The sequence below is a fragment of the Scomber scombrus genome, chromosome 16 (genome assembly GCF_963691925.1).
Source record: "Scomber scombrus chromosome 16, fScoSco1.1, whole genome shotgun sequence".
Classification (NCBI taxonomy): domain Eukaryota; kingdom Metazoa; phylum Chordata; class Actinopteri; order Scombriformes; family Scombridae; genus Scomber; species Scomber scombrus.
In genome coordinates this window covers 28352529-28378412 of record NC_084985.1, presented here as the reverse complement: position 1 = coordinate 28378412, position 25884 = coordinate 28352529, and the positions used below count along the sequence as shown (strand labels likewise).

Sequence of the window (25884 nt, the reverse complement as noted above, 5' to 3'; positions counted from 1 at the left end):
GCCTCTAGTGTGTGAACATATGGTTCAGCTGTTGGACTCATAGTTACATCTAGCCACGTGTACAAGTCATTTTATAGTCATCTAATCGGCCTCATACTGACTGTACTGCTTTAGCTGCAAGTGAAGGATTTAATAACCGTACACCAACCCGTTCCTGATCATGTTAGACACATACAACTTTACCATAGTGAAATACACCTAACTAGTGGAATCAGTAATCTGAGCCTTTACTTAATTTGAACAGTCTTTAAAATCATTCAAAAAAACAAAAACAAAGTGAAAGCACATCTGGATTCATATTGATGCTCTGTAAGAAGCAACTGGCTCAGGTCAAGCCAGTTTTACACATTTCTACAAATCAGAGTATTTTTTTTTGGCAAGTGTGATTCAGGTATAGATAAGTTTTGGTGATAGTTTTTCCTTCTTTCCCAGAGTCAAACTAATACATGCCCTCAGACAGAATTGTGTGTAGTATGGAGTTATGTCAAACAAGAATAGGCCAGTAAGTGTCTGAGATCAAAACGAGTGATAACCCAATGGAATCCAGAAATGAAAAACCGATCCTAGACCAAAGGGTGGGGCTGTCTCAGTCTGAAGGTAGGCCCTCAGTCTCAGACTTTGAAAACCTGATCTGAGAATATGTACTGCAAGTTAAAACTTCAAATGGAACTAACCTAAAGTTTCATTCACTTTACTCACCATAACCTTTACTACATGTAACCAGCTGCTTACAATTACATTAGACACAACCCCAAAGTCCCATTCACCTGTAACACTGTACAACATCCACACTCACATAGACCACCTGGTATTTTATTGTAAACAAATGCTATCAATAAAAACTCACTCAGTGTTGTCAACCATTAATTTATTTCCATAAATACATTTTCATGAGTGTAAAAACATTTAATAGGTGGGGAAAAGCTTTCAAGAGCAAAAGAACAGTTCATGAAAGCAAGAGTCTTTTTTCAGAGGCTGACATTAAAAATAAATCCTGCCTCCAAGTTAGAAACGCTTTAATTTCCTGGATGACTTTGTAAAGTTGGAAGCTTGTAGTCCTGACTCAGCACCTGTGAGGAGACATTGAATCTTCAGGTTAACATCTCAGCGTCACTCAGTCTAACAAACAGGAGTTCTGTGAGGAAACTCCATTCAGCCAACTGTCACATGTCAATACCAACCTGGGTGATTCATTGCATTCTCAGTGTCATCCAGCTTGGCCTGGCACAGTCACACCTGACAAAGAAAATTCAGAGTCCATCAGTAATCTGAAAGTTCTACAAGTTCTTCCACAGAAGCTCTTACTGAGGGTCTCAGTGCGCTGCGAGTAAAACTTCAGTTAACATCAGTCGAACCGAAAACATGACTCATCATCGACCAAACTCAGACATCAAAGCCTTATTCTTATGGAATATATTCCTCTGTGGAGGTAGCTGGGCGATGGCTACCAGTATTAAAGTGTATATTTGGGACACTTTAGAGATGCAGATGACTTCATACTTACAGCTATAGGACTGAGGCCGCTTCTGTCAGTGTGCACAGGAGCTACAAGACAAAATGATATCAATATCACCACATGACAAAACACCACAGTTCAGGAACCACACAGGCTTTCGAATGTTTTAGCCCATTTAATAGTTAGACTTCACATTATGGAAGGAGGTTGGTTATGTAGAGTTTAAGGAATAAGTCATGCCCTTCAACTGTACATGAGGCAGCACTAATCAGCTACACACCAGGGAATAAGGGGCTAAGATGGATTGTTTAATTGATGTGAAATAAAAGATGCTCTCCAGCAATACATGCTGAAGACAGTCTGCATTAAGTGGATTAAAACATACAAGAGTACTGTTGTGATCTCTGTGTGGTCAGTGCACTGTGAAGACATCTTCATGCTTTGTTCAGAGACTCTAGTCTATGAATCATCATTCCACATGAGACGGAACAGCTGATTATGAGTTCAGGACTTACTTAGAGCATTGCGTCTCTAGTCATCCCACGTCACACACCTGATGAGGACAAAAACGTGTTACAACAGGATCTTTTCAGCCAGTATTAAGAATCAGTAATATGCATGTTCAGTGCACTGTGAAAGAGCTTCATGGTATAATCAGAGACTCTAGTCTAGTGAATCATCATTGTAGCATACTGACAAACTTTCAGTTGCATCCCATCACACACACCTACCATCAAGTCATCGCTGCAGCTCCAAAAGCTCCGTGTGTATCCAGTCACCCTGCTACACACACCTGAGGAGGACAAAAACATAATGTTACAGGTTCCGTCTTTTCATTCTGTATGAATCAGTATGTATGCATGCTGCAGGTTCAGTGCACTGTGAAAGAGCTTCATGGTATATCAGAGACTCTAGTCTAGTGAATCATCATTGTAGCATTCCGTTAACATTTCAGTTGCAATCGCAAAACACTCACCTTCAAGTCATGACTGTAGCGCCAAATGCTCAGTTTGTCTCCAGTCATCCCGCTACACACACCTGATGAGGACAAAAACAACATCACAATAGGTTCCAACTTCCATCTTTTCAGCCTGTATTGATAATCAGTATGTATGCATGTTGCAGGTTCAGTGCACTGTGAAAGAGCTTCATGGTATAATCAGAGACTCTAGTCTAGTAAATCATCATTGTAGCATACTGTTAACATTTCAGTTGCATCCAATCACACAACACTCACTATTAAAGTCATGGCTGCAGCTCCAAATGCAGCCATGCATGGTAGGAGAGCAGCACCCAGTGCATAAGACCACATGTCCTCTCAGTGATCCAAGGGTCTGAGGTAGCAGCTGTGCCCATGTGTGATCCTGAAACACAGGGGTGGGTTATTCTCATTACACAGCCAAGTTACACTTCAATAGATAAATTGGTGTTAATTCACTTAAATCTGAAAGTAAACTGCACATATACAAACAAACGATTATCGAAGGGTGTTAAATATTCAGTTTTTAAAAATTGTACAATTACACATACATATCTAGACCCGTTTGTTCAATTTTATTTCTATTAATGTTGTAATGAAGGCATTTTGGTACCCAATCTGTGTCATGCAGTCAGTTTGAACTAGACTGACCTAAGTTAGTTTATACATTTTTTCTATTCTAAGAAATTATAATGTGGTTAAAGATTATAGCATTGTCCAGCTCTATTAAAAACTCATATTTAAAGATGCATCTAATCAAACCGTTGTGCCGTTTTTGAAAACTGCTAGTTTCCTCACAGTTTAATAACTCACTTTGTTCAGCTGTGTCTGAATCTGCTTCTCCAGGACTCTCTTGGCGCAGCAGACTCATGGGGCCTCATTCTACTCTCTGTGGAGCGAAGAAAATGGACACACACACGTCAGGTTTCCTCCATTACAGCGCAGTCTGAGCGCCAAACCACATGCTAAGGTTAGCACTACTGCTGTTCGTCCCATTACACGCACACTGACTCAATTCAACATACATTCAATTTACCTTCTACTATAGCCCACGAGGTATTAGAAGTCATTAAAAATGGCAGCAGGTCGATGATTGTCTCCTTCTACAGAGTGAGGCGCCACACAGAGACTGAACACGAGTCTGTCCATGGTTTATATACCAGGGTCCTCCTCTAATGCACCGCGTGCTTCAGGTGTGTCCTAACTACTGCCTGTTTCTGACGCACACCAACATCAACCACTGTATCACAAACTGTGTTCCAAATACAGTAAATACCACCAATTAAATATACATACAAGACAAGGAAAGTATTGCAACACTTTCAAACAAACAATTGTCTTTAATATGTATATTCCACGTTCGTTTTTATTCAATTATTTTAAGGGTACTTGAACTTACCACAAGCAAACGATGGGTGGCGTAGTTGCGTAGTTATTTATTTTATTTAAACTTTATTTACACAATGACATTTACAACAGTTTTACCAGCAATAGTAACAAAGCAATTGTTACATACAGTGTATGTTCAGATCATAATTCATCAATAAAGAAATCAAGATTTAAAAAAAAAGAAGAAGCAAACATAAACAAAATTAAACACATAATATTTACAGATAATAAATACTACAAAATCGTATTCATTCATTACATGAAAGTCGAGTTTTCAAAGATTTGAATATAAGTATGTCTAGTTAGTCAGGATTTAAGTGGGAAATGAAGACATGAAGTTTGGGTTTCTGTGTGGAGAAAGAAGGAACAAATTGTTTCACTAAATGTAATAAACAGAAAACACCTGTGCGATATCTTCTGAGAGATCTCTCGCATCTAATTTGAAACAAATAAAAAATCCTGGATAATAGCCATATTCCAAACACACACGGAAGCACTAAACCACCGGACCGAACAACAAATAGCAGGCAGCGTCACGCCTTTCATGGTTGCCAGGTTGGAAAGAAAAGCTGCATTTGAAGCTCCACTGCTTTTAAACCAGTTCTCTAACTTCTATCTGGCAACCTCAACACACTCTGCTGCCGTCACTGAGGTCAGGTAGACCGAGCGAAGATGGCGACCGCCTACGAGAGATACAATTTGTAAGTACATATAATATAGTTAATCGTTTTTCCAAAGCCGTCTTGTCATTTGTAAGTCTAAACAGGAGGCAGCGTTAAGGTAGAGAGAGAAACAGGAGCTGGAGTTAAGAAGCAACGATGAGCTAACTGTTAGATGACACAGCGGCTGGAGCAGCAGCAACCAGTCAAGTTTCACTCCACACTCATTCATATGAAGAATATGTCTTTATTGCATCATTATGTAGACACTGTACACGGTGTTTATGTCTCTGCTCACTTAAAGCCGAAATGAGGAGTTGAGCCGGTTAGTGCTAACATGGTGGCAGTAAGTTAGTTAGCTAGCAATAGAGGGTTAATTGTTTATGGGTTTGACGTCAGCTTTATCATGCTAGAAAGGAACTGTCGTCAGCTCTATGCAGGGTTACAATATCACTGTTGTTTTATGACGACCATTTTTGAAACGTAAGGTGTTAAGTTTACTCTCATTAAGACTCATTCAAGACAACACTGACTTGGTGTAATTAAACGTTAGCTATAACTTTTATGAAAGTTGGCAGCGCCCTGTACTCCTGCAGACACACCCTGGTAAACACACTGGAATTCATTTAAGTGTGAACTACCCAGTTGAACCAGTTCTTCACACCACCTGTCCTGTGACTGTGGAGCTTCAGGGTTTTGACAGTGTGTTAGGATGGAGAGAGCTCCTCACACACACTCTCTCTCTCTAAAGGATGCAGTGATCCTGTTATATAAACGTTCACATGGGTGTTTGTAAGACTGATTCTGTATGTTTCTACAGTCACTTCTAAGCACTAAAACATAAGTTTTAAATAATGGGGTTTTGTATTTCTTCACTTGAACGCACTTCTGGCATCGCCGAGATGCTTTGAAACGTTTAGACCATTATGCCTGAAATTAAATGTATGGAAAACAGGATCTAAAAAATGAATGACTATTTAACATATGAAGACATAATGTGGTCATAGGATTGATTTATTTAGCAACAGCTCTGCCTGAAACCCTGCTTAAAAGCAATATGTACTGAGAGGGCGACGGTACACACAGTTCAAGGTTTGGTGTGTGCCTTTGCTTAGGGGTCACAATTCAATGTGTTTAAGTAGAAAATAACAGTTTGGTCCTGATTGTCCAAAACTATTTCAGTCAGGAGAGACAAGTGTTTGAAGCAAAGATAATTATTCATTGTACAGATTGATGATTGATAATTGACGATTAGTCTTGTCAAAAGTCTGTGGCACAGAGACTCTACAGGGAGATTTTGGGGAGACATCAGTCCTGAGCAGCACTAAAATAAATCCCCCCCGTGGAGTCCAGACACTGGTGGTGTGGTGGCTGATGAGATTGATGAATCTGTGAAGACTGGCAGTGATGGAGAGATGGAGGGGCAAGAATAACAGCAGCATGAAAGCACTACAGACAGAGAGGGATATACACTGACAATGAAGGTGTTGCTGTGCTATTGGATAAATACGACCAGCTGATATTTAATTGACATCTACAGATAATGACAGCGTAGGAAATTATGAGTGAGCATGTGTGAGAGATGTGAGAAACAGAACTAAAGATAGTCTATATCTCCATCACTGAAACAGTTTAGTTGGTTCAGTGAAATAGAAAAATAACCTTTCAAAAAGTCAAGACAGCTGCTGACAGCTGTTTAATGCTGATTTATGGTCTATCTGTATATAAATATAGCTTCACCTCCAGCAGCTACAACAGTAACATGCTGCTCACAGGTTCTGGGTGGAACTTGCGCTCTAGAATAATCTTTCTGCAGGTTGGAGTAAGTGAAGGATTATTTAATTATTTTACATGGAAAATAGTTCAATAATCCTGAGTACACATTACAGATGTAACTGTATGTGTATTCTACTGGACTGTCATGGTCCAGATTGTGATAGTTCAGTAGAATACACTTACAGTTACATCTCATAGATACTCAGGATTATTAGAGACTGTTCTATTGTCTGCCTTCATCCACTTAGTCATTATATCCACATTACTGATGATTATTTATCATAAATCTCAGTGTGTAAATAGTGAAAGTGTGTGTAAACAGTGTGTAAATAGTGAAAGCATTGATAGTTATCTCTACAATATTGTCAAAATATTTATATCGAGGTGTTTGGTCAAAAATATTGTGATATTTGATTCTGCCCATATCACCCAGCCCTATGTTGCATATGAAGTTTTTCAATCACCCTGCACTGACACAACTGATTACTGTGATGAATTTAAGAACATTTCAGGTCTCCACAGACAGATACATTAAACCCAGTTGTTTCTTTAAATGTTGGATGAACCAAAAGTTGGAGACATTTAAGCATACTCTGGAAAATAATAAGTAATGTAAAGTGCACACAGTTTGTAGTAAATGGGTTAAAACGTCCTAAACTTAAGTGTGGCTCTTTAACAGTTGTACTACTCAGTAATGGTACATTGTGTGTTGATGTATCACAGGCAGTTTTGGTGTGGTCTAGATTATGAGCAACAATAGCATGTCTGTGTGGCTGTGTTGCAACAGCAGCTGAGTGTTTCCCTACATCACCCTGAGCTCCAAACAGGAGGTCACATTTTTCTGCCGCAGGGATTTAAAGCTGAGTGTTACTCAAGCTGCTGCCATGATGTCTGCTCCATGTAACATAGTGAATGAAGGAAAGCTGCTGCCACACCTGCTAACGCTTAATAATCAATACATTCTCTCAGATGACCTTACATTTTTTCCGTGCTTGCTTTGTAATGACATCTTGTACATTTTACCTTTTTTCTAGACCTGCAACGATTAGACAATGAATCGATTGGTTGCCGACTACTAAATTATTCACTAACTATTTTGATAATTGATCGGTTTGAGTCTTCTTTTTTTAACCCTTACATACTATTCGGGTCATATTTGGCCCGATTTGACATTAGACAGCTGTAAAAACACCCCAAATGTCTTTTACTCTGAAATTTGATGACTTTTCTTAAAGTGGCCCAAAATGCACTAAAATGAAAATATTTTAAAATATTATACTTTTGTATAGGTGCTACAATGTTTGTCCATTGAGTCTGTTCTGGGTCAAATTTGAGCCGTACTATCTATTGAAATGTGTTTATGTTAAATGAATAGTTAATAGTTTTAATCATTCTTTTTATGATGTAGCAGTGAAGACTGATGGCTCTAATGGTTCTACAATAAGCCCCACAGTTCCATAAAGTTCTTGTCATTTTCACTTTACATTAAATACATTTACATCATTATTGCTATGATATATTTTCATGTCTTAGGTCAAATAGGACATGATATTGTGTGATAGTGGTGCAAAAATGAGTGGTGTAAAAGCTAAAAAAATACACTCTCTCTGCTCTCTGAAACATGAATCATTTAATCACACATTTATTGATCAGTCAGATCCACTATTGATGCTTTCTAAACACATCTGTGATTTAAAATTGGGTATAGACACTTTTTATGAGGAGATTCTTAGACAACATACTGCAAGGGTGTAGAATATGAACAGTATGTAAGGGTTAAAGAAAATGTAACTATTCTCAGATTCCAGCTTCTTAAATGTGATTTCCTGGTTTCTTTAGTCCTCTGTGACATTAAATGAACATCTTTTATTTGTGGACTGTTAGTCAGGACAAAACAAGACATTTGAGGATGTCATCTTGGACTTTTATGACATTTTATGGGCCAAGCGATTAATCAATAATTGACAGATGTATGGATAGTGAAAATAACCTTTAGTTACAACTCAACTGGTCAATAGTTTGAAAGAGACACAGAAAGGAACTATGGAGAAAGATGAAGAGGAGAGCATGAAAAAAGGTCCCCAGCTGGAGTTATACTGGGGCTCAGGTGATTACATGAAATCCACCCGAGGCAACAGGGACATTTCTGTACTTGCTTGAGTTGTGTTGTGTTTCATAGGCTGAGTTAAACAGTTGTCTGTGTGCCTACATCTTCATTTGCTATGAAACATCACATAGTGGTGTTGTATTTTGATCCTCTGTAATCCCATCAGGAGTTGTTGAAGTGTTAACAGGTGTGGTAGCTTTGTAGCTGTGTGCTCATCACAGAGGAGGATTCTGGGAGTGTTGTTGTGTTTGAGGAGCATGTCTCAGCTTGGAGCAGTTTGAAGTCAGTTTAAAACAGCTGCTGGAAGAAGTGAGCTCTTGGACATCACGATGAACCTGAAGGTGCTCATACAAGCCAGGAGCAAATGTCACTGATGAGGGTGACCTGTACTGTTACCTATGGGTGCTCCAATTGATCAGCCACCAATCATTATTGGCCGACATTTGTTCTGAATAGTTTGATCAGCGGCCTGTATAAAGGCATGTCAGAAGAGCTGATCACATGACACAAAACATACAAGTCAGTTTATCCACATGCTGCTAAAATGAATTCATTGGTCTGGCAGTTTTATCAGGTGCAAAACAACAAGGTGTGTTCTAAGAAAACACCTCATGGAGGAAAAACATTCAACACACAAACCTCATCAGACTTTCGAAGGTAAAGCTAGCTAGCACTAAAGCAGAGAGAGAGAGAGCAGGACCATTTAGCAACTCAAACCCAAAGAAATATTAGCTAAAATAATGGAATTTATATGCCTTTAATCACCAGCCACTGTCTACATGGAAGACAAAGGGTTCAGACAACTCAGGTCCTACTTACACATATCAACATCCACTTCTGTGCACCTCTGTGCACCTCTGTACACCTCTGTACACCTCTGTACACCTCTGTGCACCTCTGTACACCTCTGTGCACCTCTGTACACCTCTGAGCACAAGTGTAAATAACGAGCCTTTCAGTACAGCAGGAAATATGGCAGATAAGAAGAGGAACAAGCTCTCTATTTATAAAGACACATATGTCATTGATGCTTAAGAAGTAAGCACCCCCCCCTCCAATACCACTCTCTCTACTACCCCCTCCCGTCCTTCTCTCTTTCTCCTCTTCTCAAATTCAACTTCAGATTTAAATAAGCTTCACTGATAGGACAGATCAGAAATCTATATTGCCAAAGCAGTACAGAAAATGTATTTTGACAGATGATTAGTGATACATATGCAATATTATACAAATATCATCAATCATATTAAATACTATATAATAAAGGTGACATTCTGTCTCCACCTCTCTTTCATGACAAGGGAACACTGTCAGTCTGTCCATTTCCAGGTGTTCTGCCACCATGTACTCTTTATTTTCTCTGTGTGTGTGTGTGTGTGTGTGTGTGTGTGTGTGTGTGTGTGTGTGTGTGTGTGTGTGTGTGTGTGTGTGTGTGTGTGTGTGTGTGTGTGTGTGTGTGTGTGTGTGTGTGTGTGTGTGTGTGTGTGTGTGTGTGTGTGTGTGTGTGTGTGTGTGTGTGTCATTGTGTAAATAATGGAATGATTACAGAGAGGAAAACCTCTTCACTGTTCATATGAACACCTGGCTGCTGGTTTAGAAAAACACTTTAAAAATGGTGAACTTGTCCTTTAATACATTTACTGTTTTCATTCACTAATTAAATTGTACTTTGCTGTTTTTTGGATCCTTGTCAAGTTACTATCAGTAAAACTTCCTGCAGATGTACTACAGTGATTTCTAGGAAAGGGAGATATCATCAGATTGAGCCTCTTGAGGTCTTTCATCTGTGCAGGAAGTGCTGAGTATCATTCAGGGCAGCTTAAAAGGTCCTTTTTAAAAACCTGCAAAGTGGAGGCAACAGGAAGTATTTGTGTATTAAAAGAGAAATAGTTGGGAGGGAATTATTTTCAAGTCAGCAAGACAACATGTAAACATGGAGGAACTATTGAGCTTGAATTAAAAGCAAATAAAGCTAGGAACACATCAGAATACAGGTGCGGTTCTTATTCAAATATGATCTAACACATGAAGAAATAAATATTACAGGTCTTAGTCTCTATGCATTTGAGGAGGATTAATGGCCAAGACCGTATTTGAGAGTTTATCTATATTGTCCATATTTTATTCCTATCACACTCAACAGTTTGCAAATGGTGGAACTTTGTCTAACAAAGCAGACGCAGTGATGTAACGCTCATTGCATCATTTGACCTCTCGCTCTGTTTGCTGCCAGCTGCTCTCACAGCTGGAGAAGAGTAACTTCACAAAGCTGTATCTGTGGCACAGTCTGGGATCAGAGCTGGAACCCAACCATTATATCGATCAACCAATATTATCGGCCGATATTGGCCTACCAATGATATATTGGTAGTGTTGTTTATGCTGTCTGATATGTACCGATATATATGTGTGTAAAGATATATAGACTTCACTTTATGTATATTTGATCCCTTTTCTTAATTCATGTTTAATATATACATATTAAATTCCAAGTGAAGTTTACAGTTACATTATTACATTTATTCTTAAACTGTAAAACATCATTCCTCTATTACATATCTTTGTCGAAAGTGTTTGGTAACCAAATTTGAGGGATCACTGCAATAAATATGTGTTTATGTATATGTAAGCACATCGTCCAATATATCAATATCGGAATTTTTTTACTCCCTAATATCGGCATCGGACCCAAGAATCCAGTATTGCTTGGGCCCTAATTAAAACTGTAACTCCTTCGTTCTCTCCCAGGCACACAACCCCAGAGAAGTTCTTCATCGAGGCCTGTGATGAGGGGGCTGATGCTGTCCTGGCAATTGACAGGGTCTCCAATGAGATGACCCTCACAGGTAGAAAACCTTGACCATGACTTTGCACCATTGACACTACAAAGAAGATGTGTGTATGCAATCCTATGTTTTCTGAGTCCTTCGATGCTGGTATGGTTCTTACTCTTTAACACCACTGCTAACAACACTATATCCATGACATGTAGATACACTTAGTTTACTTTGTCTGTCATTCTATAGTGTTACACCAAACCTGCTGTCAATCAAACACAGACACCAACACACTCCTCTCTGATATTTCCCCTTTTAATGATACTAAACTACAAACAATACATTTAAATAACACAGCGACACTATATTTGACTAGAAAAGAAGGAATAAATGTGGTTTCAGTTCATGTGGAATATTGATATTTCAGTTAAAGGACACAGCAGGAAGTGGAGAATCCAGCTTGAATTGTGTTTTTTTTGTTTTGTCAGGGAAAAAGGATGTTCCTCCCTCAGCGGTCACCAGGCCTATCTGTGGCATCATGGGAACCATCCGTATGGTAGCAGGTAGGTACTGCAGTGTTAAAGCATGGAACAGTGGAACAGTGTAACAGACAGCAGCTGTGACTGACCTCTCCACACCACACAGGGATGTACCTGATCGTCATCACCAGGAAGAGGAACGTGGGCAGCCTCATGGGTCATGCTGTGTGGAAGGCAGTGGACTTTGACATCATCTCTTACAAGAAGACCGTGCTGCATCTGTCTGAGATCCAGGTCAGCAAATCTAAACACCTCCTACACCTGTCTCTGTACCAGACACAGAGTTTTATATTCATTTTGATCTGTTCATGAAGACGAGTGTTTTTTAAATGTTGCCTTGTTCCTTATAAAGAAGTAAGTACATTTGATTTAAACACTGTAGCACTTATCATAAACATTAGCCGCAAAGTGCTTTACAAGATAGTAGTATGGTCACAAGCTATATAACAACATACAAAAAAGAAAGAAAACACAGTAGATGAAGAGAACACCAAAGACATATGATTAAAAAGTGTTAAACTGAAACACACAATGCACAATGAAAAGCACGATACATAATAAAAAATATAGAATGCTGCAGGTGTTAAGTTTGCTTTTTAAATGAATCTACAGAATCAGCAGACTGTGAGGGTGCAGGCAGAGCATTCCATAGATGAGGGGCTACACCTCAAAAAGCTCCATCATGATGGGTGTTTAGTAGGTATGGGTATCAGTACCCAATACTTTTAAGGTATCGACCGAAATACAACCTGTCTGTGGTGGTGAAGTCGTGGTGAATTTGAGTTAGCACGCTTAGCAGTTCAGCAGCCAAGATACCACCTAAACGCTCTGAAGTGTGTCTACACTACACACCTGTTACACCTGATAAAAGACAAAGACCTAAATGTGGAATAGGTATCTAATGAAGTACTCAGTTGGTATTAGTATCACTTTAAGGGTACTTGGATTGGTAGTGGTATCATAATTTTTTAAAACTATACCGACAGTAGTATGTAGGCAGGTGCATGGGACAGACAGCATATTAGTGCAGTCGTTAGCATATTTGACCTAAGAGAGTGAGCTGATGAATGGGGGTAGGGTAAAACAACACCAGCCACATATGTAGTCTGACCATGCAATGCTCTGTAAGTAAGAATGAGAATTCTGAACTGGCTCCTACATGCAACAAGGAGCCAGTGAGGAAATGTAGCAACAAAAAAACAGAAAATGATCAATCAATCCATTTTTATTTATATAATGCCAAATCATAACAGAAGTTAAAATTAAATGATGGATACAGAAGAAAGTCAGAATCGTGTGATGAATGTATTACAGGGATATTGATTTGACTGATGTCAGCTTGTGATTGGTCAGACAGTTGTTTCTCTCTGATTTTTCTGCTTGCCCAAACCAAAGCAACATATCTCTTTGCTACAGGCTCTGAGCAGCTATCACTGTTACATATCTATATTGACAAGTTCCTTTCAGGGACCTCACTGTAGCAGGTTGCCATGGCAACAGCTGTCTTTATTTTGTGTCTACAGTGAGGTTGGGCCAACTGTGTATGTGGGTCAGTGGTGATATAGACCTTGTTCACAGCACACATTGGGTCCATCCTAATGTCCACACTTACAGTATTTGTCCCACAATGCTAAAGTAGCTGTTCAGACCACAAGAATATGAGACCTATCAGAGCTGACTGGAACATGTACATGGCACACTTTGTCTTAACAAACCAAACAGTGTTACAGTTACAATCAGATAACAGTACATTACAAATAAAACAAACGTTCACGAGGTGAGAGGAGAAACACAGCACTATAAAGCAGTTCAATGGAGGGATGGAGAAACACACAGGTTTACTGTACATGAAAGACTATTATTTTAATGATATGATATTTTGAACCTATAGACACAGTAATGCCAACAACTGGATTGTAGGATACACTTGGCTCTGAATACTGCTTTGAAGTAGTTTTTCCAAATTTCTGACCCAGGTGTGGTGCATGATGCTTCACCAGTATGGCTTCCTCTGACACTTGAAGAAAACAGTAATTGTTAATGTTATCAGTTCCACTGGTGCTCTTCCTGCTGGTTAACATGTCTGCTGTGTCTGTTGAACTGGATGGATTGACCTCAAGCCATCTGGCCTCAAGGTGTTTTCTCATATGAACACAGTGTAAACTGACTGCACAGAGGGTAGACTCAATCAGCTGGCTTGTGTAAGTTACACTTAGTAATGCAAGTTCAAGTTCAAGTTCAGATGTATAAAAAATGAACTATAATAACAAAACCTCCCAAGACTCTGACAGAGTAAAAAATGTTAGTCAAAGGTTGGTTATACATACTATCAGGCCACTGCTCCAGTCTAATAGGCTCATAGATAAGACTGTCATGCTCAGTACTGTTGAGTGGAACTTTAGACTGTGTGTGTGTGTGTGTGTGTGTGTGTGACTGGCGTCCAGTGGCTCTGAGTGAAACCTCATGTTTCAAGATCTTTGTTTGTAACCACACTGCTATCTGATTTCAGTGAAGTAGACAGTGCATTATTAATCTGCTGCTGCCTCAATTCATGGTACACTAATTCAAAGAGCCTTTACTGGAAACTGTATGAATCATGCTGAGTAGAAATATCATGGAAACAATCCATTTTCAATCATTTTATACACTAGCAGCAAATACAAACTAGTCTAGAAGTTCAGTCACTGGTAAACCAGGAAGGTAAAGATCTGATCAAGTGAGAAGAATGTAAGAAAGCAGATGGAATCAGTCAAAGAAAAGGATGGAGGTGTCACATCAGGCTTAGCAGTCTGATCCTATTAACCCAGCAGAGATGCACAAAGCTCAGAAAGCATTCAGCTCATTCAGATACAACAGGCGCGCAGGTGGTCAAGAGGTTAAGAGCACTGCCATATACGCAGCCGACCCCGGTTCGAGTCCCGGCCGGCGGACCTTTCTGTATGTCACACCCCCCTCTCTGTCCCGTAATTTCCTGTCTCTCTACTGTCAGATAAAGGCTTCTATGCCAAACAAAATCTTTTTTTTTTTAAAAGAAAAAAAGAATGCCTCATCATTGTCATCTTTGAAACAATTTGTGTTCAAACAGCTTCTTCAATCATCAGTTTTCTCTGCTGAAATGACAACTGGTTACCAGATGTTATCAGCTGCGGCTAGCTGATTAGCACTAGATCTGTGAGTCTTAAAATGAGAAGCCTATATTTCCATATTTTAAATAAAATAATTGTAAAAGTACAAAATAAATACAATAAAAAAACTAATGAAAATAAAAAGGACAATAATAAAACATATAAATCACAATTATAATATTTAAGATATTACACTTAGAATATCAGTAACATTGAAATCATGAGCAGCTGTACGAGGAGTCACTAGAGGTAGTAGCTTAAAATGATGGTAAACAAATATGGAGTGTGCTGGTATCGAAAGACGTGGTGCCAATAAAATGTACAGTGCAAGTCCAGCTAACACTGCTGGTATCAGTGTTTATGATATTGTGGATCTTTGTTAGTTAGAAAAGTTTGATATGAAGTTAAATGAAATGTGTGAGGATTATTAAACAATCTGGCTTCAATTCAACACCTCACCATCTGCTTCACCAGTGTTCCCTGTCTCCAAAATGTTTGTATGCATAGGTCAGAGTTTACATACAGGTTTGCACAAGGTTGTTTTATAGATAACAACTTTTTCATGAGAAGTAGTGTACGCCTCTTTCAGGCCCCACACTGTGCATACACAATGGTTATAAATGAGAAGAGGAAGAATATAAAAAAAGAACAAAGTATTAATGAAAGGGAACAAAGTAGAACACAGAGAAATGTGTGTTTGTTTTCTTTAAATGAAAACATATTTTACATGCAAAACGTATTCAAAGTATTTACCTCTTTTGCATCAGAATGTTGTGGGAAAAGTTGGATCTGTGTATCATTAACACAACAGTACAACATATGAGTGTGCAGTTCCTGGTATTCTGTAAAGTGCATTGTCATGACTTTTCCAGACAACTCAAAAGGCTGTTTTTTTTCCCGTCCTTCTCTAGTCTCAAGAGAATAAGACCTTCCTGTCCATGATTAACAATGTGCTGACTACAGACGGCTTCTACTTCTGCACTGACTACGACCTGACACACTCACTGCAGCGGCTGGCCAACACCAGCCCTGACTTCCAGGAGATGACGCTGCTGGAGAGGGTGAGGGATCTAATATTCTGCCTTACAGAAGACCTTATGAATTTTTTGTCGGTAACTTCTTAATATCTGAGTGACCACTACATGTGTGTTGCCTCTTCCACTGATGATAACCTGTTGATGAATCAGTCATATTGTTATTTTCAGGCGGATCAGAGGTTTATGTGGAATGGAAATCTGCTGAGAGAACTGGCTGCACAGCCAGAGGTAAACATATAGAACTGTCAACTGTTCAAGCATCTTGCTTCTTTTATGTATCAGTCATGCTTTTTGTACTTATTATTATTATTATTATTACTATTATTAATATTGGTGTTATTATTCTGTTTATCTTACATTAACTGTCTCTATTTTTCCACAGCTTCACAAGTTTGCGCTACCTGTTGTCCATGGCTGTATCCTTGAACTGAACTGAATTGAATTGAATTGACTTTATTGTTCACCTTAGTGGATATTTGTCTTCGACTTTGTCCAATACATTAAAAATACAAACAATACACACCATATGATGACGACATTAAAAACATACACCAACATTACACAACATAAAAAACATACAACAACTGACAATTGTGCAAAGAAGCATGAAAACAACAGCAACCATTTTAATAAGTTAAAGCATGTTAAAAGTTGCCTTTTAAAAGATACAATATGATAATTCTCACTCTTGTGCTTTGGTTAAACTCTTGAGGAAATGATTTCCTTGACCCACCTGGTCCAGTCATTGTCATGAAGCCATGCCGTATAAATGGGAAGATCTTTGAGTGGATCCTCATATCCAGGAGAAGCTGCTTCCGGGCTGGTGTCAGATACTACGTCAGAGGTAAAGAAAACAGTCGCTTCTCTAACTGCACAAAGCAGTCTGGAGTTACTCAGGCTTCACAGACAGTTTCTGTGGTGGTGTGTGAGTCAAGATTGATATCTCTAGCTCTGATGAACAGTGTACTGTATCTGTGGTTACATTTAAAAATACCCTTTACGTCCACTCCCTCACTGCTGACAGAAAAGGAGGATAATGTTGTAGTGTTTTCAATTATTATACTAAACCCAACCTGAGAGAAGAAGAGGAACCAAACACAAATGTCTTTGGTACCTTTGGTCCACATCAGGTCAAGCTTCAACAGCATAGCATCTAAAGGTTATTTCCTAAAAGAGCATTCCACAGATTTAGCATTTCACTACTATAACATGGTCATGACTGACAGTTTAAAACAGCATCAAAGTTGATGCAGTATAACCAGAAAGATACATTTTAAACCTGGTGCCTGCTTTACTAACAATTCAACACCATCCCCATTGTGTCAATGTAAGTTTGAAGTTGGGTGTGGGCGTGTTGGAATAGTTTCATTCAGTTTGTTTTATTAAGATTCAGGGATTTGAACTAAGTGCTAAAACAATGAGTTGATTAATTGATTACTTGATTGACTGAAAATGAATGAACAATTCTAAAGATGCATTATTTGTTGCATTATATTGATCAAATAAAAATATGAAATATTTGCTCTTCTGTCTGCCCCACAGGCATCGACTCTGAAGGCCACGCTGCTAACTTTGTGGAGACTGAGCAGATTGTTTTGTATGAGGGAGCAAAGGCTTCGTTTGTACAGGTGATTATGAGAGCTGGCACAAATTTCAATGTATACCCGGCTTCTGCTCTTCTCTGTGCAGTGGCTTCAGATGTATCTAAGTTTGAGAAGTGTAAGAAATAACATGTTTTCTGGTCCCATAGACACGAGGGTCCATGCCTTTTTACTGGAGTCAGAGGCCCAACCTCAAATACAAACCCAAACCCATAATCAGCAAAACCATCAATCACGTAAGAGCATCTTTCTAGTTTCTGTGTGCTTGTTTTAACAGTGACCGTTATGATACTAACCACTCTTACAAATTGTACAGTTGGATGGTTTCCAGAGGCATTTTGAATCTCAGCTCCTCATCTATGGGAAGCAAACCATTCTGAACCTGGTAAGACTCCTTTTTTACATGATTCTTCTAAAAGCAAATGCAAGCAAAAACAATTGAAGCCAATGTGTGTATTCTTTTTTACAGGTGAATCAGAAGGGCTCAGAAAAGCCACTAGAACAGGCCTTTGCCAAGATGGTGTCTGGTATGAACAATGGAATGCTGCAGTAAGTGTCACTCAGTATCCTCCTGAGTTTTACATTCACTGTGTCGTATCTATTTTTGGGCGACATTTTATTAATCCACCTAACCCTTACATACTGTTCAGGGTCAAATTTGACCCAGTTTACAAATGAGAGTTGTAAAACACTTTTGTCATATTGTCTCTTCTATCCTCAGTTACATCGCCTTCGACTTCCACAAAGAGTGCAGCCACATGAGATGGGACCGTCTCCAGATCCTGGTGGATGATGTCGCTGACACACAGGATGATTACAGGTAACTTCACCGGCTGCTGCACTCAGGCTGATATCTAGTTGTATACCATGAAGTCAGGTCACATCAGTTTGATTTATATAGCACCAAATCACAACAGGAGTTATCTGAGGGAACTTCTCACATGGAGCAGGTTTGGACTGTACTCTTTAATCTACAGAGACCCAGCAGCAGCAAGGAGAAACTCTCCTTTAAAGGGAAGAAATATCGAGCAGAACCAGACTCTAGGTGTGCAACCATCTGCCTTGATCGGTTTGGTTGAGAGAGAAAGAGAGAGAGGAGTGAGAGAGTGAGAGAAACACAGAAATGAACAGCAATAGCAATATAAACAATAAGAAGAATAGTAATAGATATATATAGATATAATAGATATAATAATACTAGTAGCAGTGGGTGTCAAGCAGGACCACAGGGGCAGCAAGTGGTTCTCAACAGATCCAGAGATACTTGCCAGACATGAAAGCACAAAACTACAGGGAAGATACTAACTTAATAACATGCTTTAATGGGACATCAATGCGTAGAGATGGAGAGGGACAGGAGCAGAGAGGAGCTCAGTGCATCATGGGAAATCCCCAGTCTAGGCCTAATGAAGGACAAGTCAAATCTGTTCTCTCTCTGTCTCTATGTCTGTGTGTGTCTGTAGTTTCTTCATGGTGAACTCTGAGGGGAAGTCGCTGGTCCAGCAGAAAGGAGTGTTCCGCAGTAACTGCATGGACTGCCTGGACAGGACCAACGTCATCCAGAGCCTGTTGGCCCGACGCTCCCTACAGTCTCAGCTGCAGGTACACACATAATGAGACACACTGCAGCTCACCCACACAAACACATGTTGTACTTCCCACCTCCAATAAAGCTGCTTCACTGAACTTTTCTATGGGAAGCATCCAAGGATGGATTTCCACGTTGTGCTCATATTGACAAGGCAGACCTGTACTGAGCCGTGTGTTTCTCCCTGTGTGTCCACAGAGGATGGGGGTTCTGAATGTGGGGCAGCGGGTTGAAGAGCAGGCTGACTTTGAAAAGATCTACAAGAACGGTAATATTGCTGTATTGTTGACTGTTAGCGTGTGTTGTGTGATTAGTAACTGCAGCAACTAGGGCTGGGCAATACATCGATATTATATCGATATTGTGATATGAGACTAGATATTGTCTTAGAATTTGGATATCGTAATATCGTGATATAGCATAGGTGTTTTTAACTAGTGTTCTAGCTGTGCTGTAAATTGCCTTTTACCCACTTTGTTATTATTCTGCCCTCCCTAGGTTTAACTGACTGGCTGGTTTGGCATATTGTAATATCATTATATGGCATAACAGTCGTTTTTTCCTGGTTTTAAAGGTGGCGTTACAGTAAAATGATGTAATTTTCTGAACTTACCAGATTGTTCTAGCTGTTCTATTATGGCGCTTTTCCACTATACAGTTCTAGCACTGCTCGACTCGACTCAGTACGGTTCCAGGAACGACCTTTTCCATTACAAAAAGGTAACTTCTCAATGTGGGAGGGGTCGTCATAGCACGGCTCCGCGAAACTGCCTTGACTTTGTTTTATACGCGACACAAAACACATAAACAATGGAGGACATTGAGGCAGTGGTGAACTTGCTGCTGTATGAGGCTTTTTATCACACACAAAGCAAGAAAATTGAGCCGTATGGCTGTAACGCTGACGGTTTGATTCTCAACTCATGAGTCATGGCTCATGACTCTTCCAGCGACAACTCTTCTGACCAATCAGTGGCCGGCAGTCTGTCACATTTAGTACCGGCTTGGCTCGCTTGGAACCTCACCAGAGCAGGTACTAAAAAAGTACCAGGTACCAGGTACTATCCCTAGTGGAAGCGCAAAAAAAACGAGTCGAGTCGTGCTGGAACCGTGTAGTGGAAAAGCGCCATTATTTGCCTTTTACCCACTTAGTCATTATATCCACATTACTGATGATTATTTATCAAAACTCGCATTGTGTAAATATTTTGTGAAAGCACATACAGTCATCCCTACAATATTGTTGCGATATCAATATCGAGGTATTAGGTCAAAAATATTGTGATATTTGATTTTATCCATATCGCCCAGCCCTAGCAGCAACTGTGTCCTCACTCTTCTGTGTGTGCTCTCTAACCAGCATGGGCTGACAATGCCAATGCATGCGCTGTGCAGTACGCAGGAACTGGAGCCTTGAAAACAGACTTCACAAGGTACTGTAACACCTCACACCACACATCAGTCAACTGACATGTTATCTTCTGTACTTCCCCTCCAGTCTTATTATTGTGAATATTATTATCATGGCTGTTATTTTATTAAAGTTCATGTCTCCTCCTTCAGGACGGGGAAGAGGACCCGGTGGGGGCTGCTGATGGATGGCTGGAACTCCATGATCCGCTATTACAAAAACAACTTCTCTGATGGCTTCAGACAAGTATGATGTCCATGACAGGAGTTGTTTTAGCTACGTCATCATTTAAAACTCCATCACAGTGTGCTCAGACAGCTCTGACCCAATCACTCGGTGTGATTTTGGGTGGTCTGAGACGAAATTTTACAAGTGGGAGAGAAACGTGGTGAAATCTTTGGTAATCAGTGCAGAACAACATCCACTTATGACCGATTTGGAGCTTTAGAGACCAAGGACAACCTGTTGCAAAATTCAGAAATATAGTGTCAGAAATGCAGGACCAAATTCTCATAATGTGACTGCTGCTGACAGCCTAATATTGATCATGTACAAATACAGAAGCTATAAGCCCCATTTCAAACAGTGTGAAATGCACTAAAGTTACATGATCACACATCTAAAGGTGCCTTAAACATCATAAACCTTTTGTTGGATTTAGCAGCAAAGAAGACAAGATATCACCTGATTTAATAACTACACATTTCTTTATAACAGAGCACTTCAAGTGATCAAGTTGCATCCTAATCTTTTGGAGATTGAGGCCATAAACATGCTCCAGTACACATATGGCCCAGCCAACACAAAAATACAACCCCCATGAACATACTCATTGTGCACAGGTGGAAGGGATCAGTTTCATTTCTCTGGGAGGCAATATAGGCTAGTAAAAGATCATCAGACTGTTTCAATGACCATAGTAGTAAACAAACATGGCATCTCTGGAGGAATGTGTACTTCTGAAAACACAGATGTTCTATAGCTTTTCAGGTGACACACTCAGGACACAACTGTGTGTGAAATCGATCTGACATTTGCATACTTGAGTAGAGCATGCCTCGGACCTAAGACAAGGATACATTTCATGTATCTCTATCTTTACTCATCCATATGCATATGCTGCCATGTATAACAACCACAAAGCCAGATTAGGTAGTTAATTTTTATTCTGGTTAACCTGGTCACTTTTTGCTGCCACTATAACTGAATCTCATTTCATATTAAATACTGCACTAATGGTTCTTTTGTTCAATCAATCAATCAATCAATCTTTATTTGTATAGCGCCAAATCACAACAAAATTATCTCAAGGCACTTTACACATAGAGCAGGTTCTAAACCGAACTCTTCAGGTTTAATTTTAAAGAGACCCAACATTCCCACATGAGCAGCACTTAGTGACAATGGCAAGAAAAAACTCCCTTTTAACAGGAAGAAACCTCAGAACCAGAACCAGGCTCAAAGTGGGAGAACATCTGCCTCGACCGGTTGGGGTAGAGAGGAGAGAGAGGAAGAATAGGAGAGAGAGAGAAGCACATAGAAAATAAACATTGAAGCTAGAAGGTCCGGGACTGGAATCTGTCATCCGGACGTCTACAGGCCCAGATTACCTGTGAGACGAGAAAGCACAGACAACTCCGGGGAAGAAGTGTAGGTTACTGAATGCATTAATAATACATGAATGTTATTGGATATAGATGGATGGATAGAGAGAGAGAGGAGGAGAGAGGAGCTCAGTGCATCATGGGAGTCCCCTGGGCAGTCTAAGCCTATAGCAGTATAAACTAGGAGCTGGCTAACTATAAGCTTTATCAAAAAGGAAAGTTTTAAGCCTACTCTTTAACATAGAGAGGGTGTCTGCCCTCCGGACCGAATCTGGGAGATGGTTCCACAGGAGAGGAGCCTGATAACTGAAGGCTCTGCCTCCCATTCTACTTTTAGAGATACTATGAACCACAAGTAGGCCTGCATGCTGGGAGCACAGTGTTCTAGTAGGTACATAAGGTACTATAAGCTCTTTAAGATATGATGGAGCCTGACCATTAAGAGCTTTAAAAGTGAGGTATAAAGAGCTCCACCTTTTCATGTGAATGTGCTCATAACTGGAAAGGAAAACCCAAAGTTAACAGACTTCATGATGCTGGTTTTCCAGGATCTGCAGTGTTAGGCTCAGTGAAGCAGATCACCCAGAGAGAGCCAGACTAAGTTGAACTTGCTTTGTGGTACCGGCTCCATGAGTCAGTGTGCTTTTGTGTGTTTTAGGATTCCATTGACCTGTTTCTGGGTAACTTTGCTGTCGATGAGTCCGAAGGACCCACTCCTCTTCGTGTGCAGAAGGACTGGAAGTTCCTCACGGTCAGTATGGTGATGTTTTCTCTGTTCCCAGCAGCAGCAGCAGTGAATTAGACTGTCAGTATAATCATTGGAATCTGTTCTTTTTGCAGCTGCCCATCATTATGCTGGTGGCGTTTTCCATGTGCATCGTATGTCTTCTCATGGCTGGTAAGTTCTTCTCTTTTCATCCATCTACACTCAGGATCTATGTTTTTTTTAACAAAGCAGCTCTTATTTTCCTAAATTTGGTCAATATTAAATTCCTAAAGATTTAGTTTAGATTATTTCATGTATACAATCTTAACAGTTGCCAATTTAGAGAATGATGACTCTTTGACTTTTATAACAATGCCAGGACAGTTTGGATGGATTTAGTTCCATTAAAATTTCCAAGCAAATTATGACAAATGAGGGAAGTGTGAGAGTCAGTTCCAGCAAGCCTTGCTATGAGTCTACACAGGAGATGTAGTTAAAGCAGCGTGAGTCCTCCATCAGTGATCTGTGGGTTTATTCAGCCACAGTGCTGCTGTGTAGGTCACATTTTGGCAGTACATTTATGAAACTACACTCATAAAACTGAAGAATATGGAGCTGAAGGCTTAGAAGATGCTTCTGGTCATAGTTACATTCATAAACTGTGAGTGAAACACAAGCATGCATGAGAAGCATGCATGTTAATCGATGCAGTGGAAATGCAGGTTTATATGTTTATTTCTTCTAATTCATTCAAGAATAAATCAGATTTACAACACACTAAAGGGGAAACTAGCATCAACACAGCATTTCTCTTCCACTGCTAAAAGTTGTTGAATTCACGTATTAAACTTTGATTTCTGGAAGGTTTATTGGACTTAAGATAGTATGACAGTTTGAATGTCTCTGCTGGGGTCGGGGCAGGATTAGATGTAACATGATATATGACAATAATTGGGATTAAAAGGAGCCTTATGTTTATTTTGTTACGTTTAGATTTGTGAAAAATGATGTTTAAGTTTTGACATGAACTATGAAAGTCAGAATTTTCATCGGAGGGCCAAATATATTTGCTGCAGGGCTGAATTTGGTCCACGGGCCGCTATTTGCCTACCTCTGGTTTAGACCTATTTGCAGTTTCCACCAGTAAACATGGGCATTGCCAAATCAAAGGATTGAGATGACAGCAGAAAAAAGTGGTGAAAAAGCTGCTTGTGTCTCTAAAGACTGTCCTCTGTTGGAATTGTTGGCCTTGATGTGAGTGTATATGCTGCCTCTGAGTCACTGAGTGTTTGTTGTCCTCCAGGTGACACATGGACGGAGACTCTGGCTTACGTGATGTTCTGGGGGGCCGCCAGTACCATTACAGCCACCATCATCCTGTTTAACGGCCAAGACTTTGTGGACGCCCCAAAACTGGTTCACAAGGAGAAGATGGACTGAATATCGTGTATGTGTGTGTGAGGAGCAGCTGGGCCCAGCAGGCTCATATACCTCGTCATCTTCACCATCTTCTTCTCCAGGTCTGGACTCTAAGACTGATCTGCTGCCTCCATACCTCCCCCAGGCTTCAAACAGTTTTTGGTTCATTTGTCTGCGACATGTTTCACTCGCACACACTCCTGCACAAGGTTTACATTTAATTTCCCACATTCCTCAGACTGTATCTCTGCGTTGGTGTTGTCAGTGTGAGGTTCAGTGATGTCACTTAACGCAACTGTTACAGCGTTTTACAGTTTCCACAACAATTGTAATTTTTATACTCTACTGCTAATGATCCTATTCGTTTAAAGTATCTTTCTGTTCTTCTTTGTTACACATCTTCTAGTTAAAGCTGCATTAATTAATTGAATTGGCTACAGGGAGGCAACAGGAACATATTGAAGTTGATATTGAGAACATGTTAGCAAACACAGAGCAACATTATCATCCCATTCATCGTTTTATTTTGGTCTCCATCAATGCCTGAGGAAAAGATCTATCTCAGCTAGTCTCTAACTTTGTGTGTTGGATGCTGAGCAGATTGTGTTCAGTGTGTGTATCAGAGCTGCTGCCGCTGCCGCTGCCGCTGCCGCTGCCGCTGCCGCTGCCGCTGCCGCTGCCGCTGCCGCTGCCGCTGCCGCTGCCGCTGCCGCTGCCGCTGCCGCTGCTGGAGACAGAGTTGATGAGAGCACATTTGCAAACCAAAACAATGACCTTAAAGAGGCTTAAAAACCAGTTGGGTGATGGTGCTCTGTTAGTTGGACACCATGAATGACCCTTTTCACATTACACACAGTCATTAGATTCATTCATTTAAATATATTGATTAGTGCAGCTTTAAATAAACTTACTGTAATTGTATCCATCCCAAACTGATGATTAATTAATGTCAATGAACCGTAAACAGTCTCAGTCAGATGTGGCATTTAAACATGCGCATATTGAACCATATACTGTCTGTACTGTGTCTAACTGATGAATGGAGCTCTCTCTATAGTATGTACATGTAGATTATGAATATGAATGTACCAGGCCTTACAAACATTCGTTTGAAGTATAAATATTTGGCTAATCTGTATGTAACAGGTGGAGTTAGAGTGAATAATATGTCTTCCTATGAATCTAACTTGGGAGAGTATGCATGATGATTCTGTTGTAGCAGGGGCGTAGTGCTTTCTTCACCATCATGTTTTGTTTTTTTGCACTTTGGAGAACTATGAGATGATCTGCCTGCATATTGATGTGTCGATGATGTATTGAGGGTCTGTGGTTGCTTCCACCACACATGTCTCTGATATGTTCAGTGATTAAAACAGGTCCAGTGTGGTGCTCATTGACAGTGTGTTCAGTGGTTTGGGAAACAATTGACCAATTGGAGCTTTGTAGGTGGGATTAGAATGGGATTCCCTCTGCATAGCTACTTAAATACATTTATAAAAGAGTAGTCCAGTTTCCATTAAGGAAGTTCTGGGTAAAATTTAGGAGGTGGGAACTTTACAGCCGTTGTGTCTCCATTGCAGAGTAGGACTTTGATAAGACCCACCAGACTCTGGAGGTGACCTAATCATTCTGCTACAGTTTCCATTGTCGTGTAATCGTTGTGCGACAGTTTGCCGTGAGGACTCAAAACCCCTCTGAATCTCCTTGGTGC

The 25884-nt window shown here is 40.0% G+C and overlaps 1 protein-coding gene, 1 long non-coding RNA gene and 1 other non-coding gene across 3 annotated transcripts; 1 reads left to right on the top strand and 2 right to left on the bottom strand.

Annotated features, from left to right (window-relative positions):
* Positions 1–851: 851 nt before the first annotated feature.
* LOC133996178 (uncharacterized) lies at positions 852–3585 on the bottom strand. The gene is made up of 9 exons (XR_009927197.1): positions 3472–3585; positions 3249–3324; positions 2694–2820; positions 2433–2494; positions 2188–2249; positions 1972–2009; positions 1505–1545; positions 1182–1236; positions 852–1070 (listed from the first exon to the last, which is right to left on the bottom strand). It is a non-coding gene; the product is annotated as an uncharacterized LOC133996178 (long non-coding RNA).
* On the bottom strand, positions 1866–1933 carry LOC133997108 (small nucleolar RNA SNORD52). The gene has a single exon (XR_009927261.1). It is a non-coding gene; the product is annotated as a small nucleolar RNA SNORD52 (small nucleolar RNA).
* Positions 3586–4392: 807 nt separating the features above from the next.
* Positions 4393–25570, top strand: sacm1la (SAC1 like phosphatidylinositide phosphatase a). Its single transcript, XM_062435622.1, has 20 exons — positions 4393–4525; positions 11115–11212; positions 11632–11706; positions 11789–11916; positions 15719–15868; positions 16013–16072; positions 16227–16260; positions 16587–16688; positions 17387–17472; positions 17595–17681; positions 17762–17830; positions 17915–17994; positions 18167–18265; positions 18909–19047; positions 19232–19301; positions 20394–20466; positions 20597–20690; positions 22707–22799; positions 22889–22946; positions 24058–25570. The coding sequence occupies exons 1-20, from the start codon at positions 4497–4499 to the stop codon at positions 24192–24194; spliced, it is 1761 nt and encodes a 586-aa protein (XP_062291606.1). The 5' UTR covers positions 4393–4496; the 3' UTR covers positions 24195–25570.
* Positions 25571–25884: the final 314 nt, after the last annotated feature.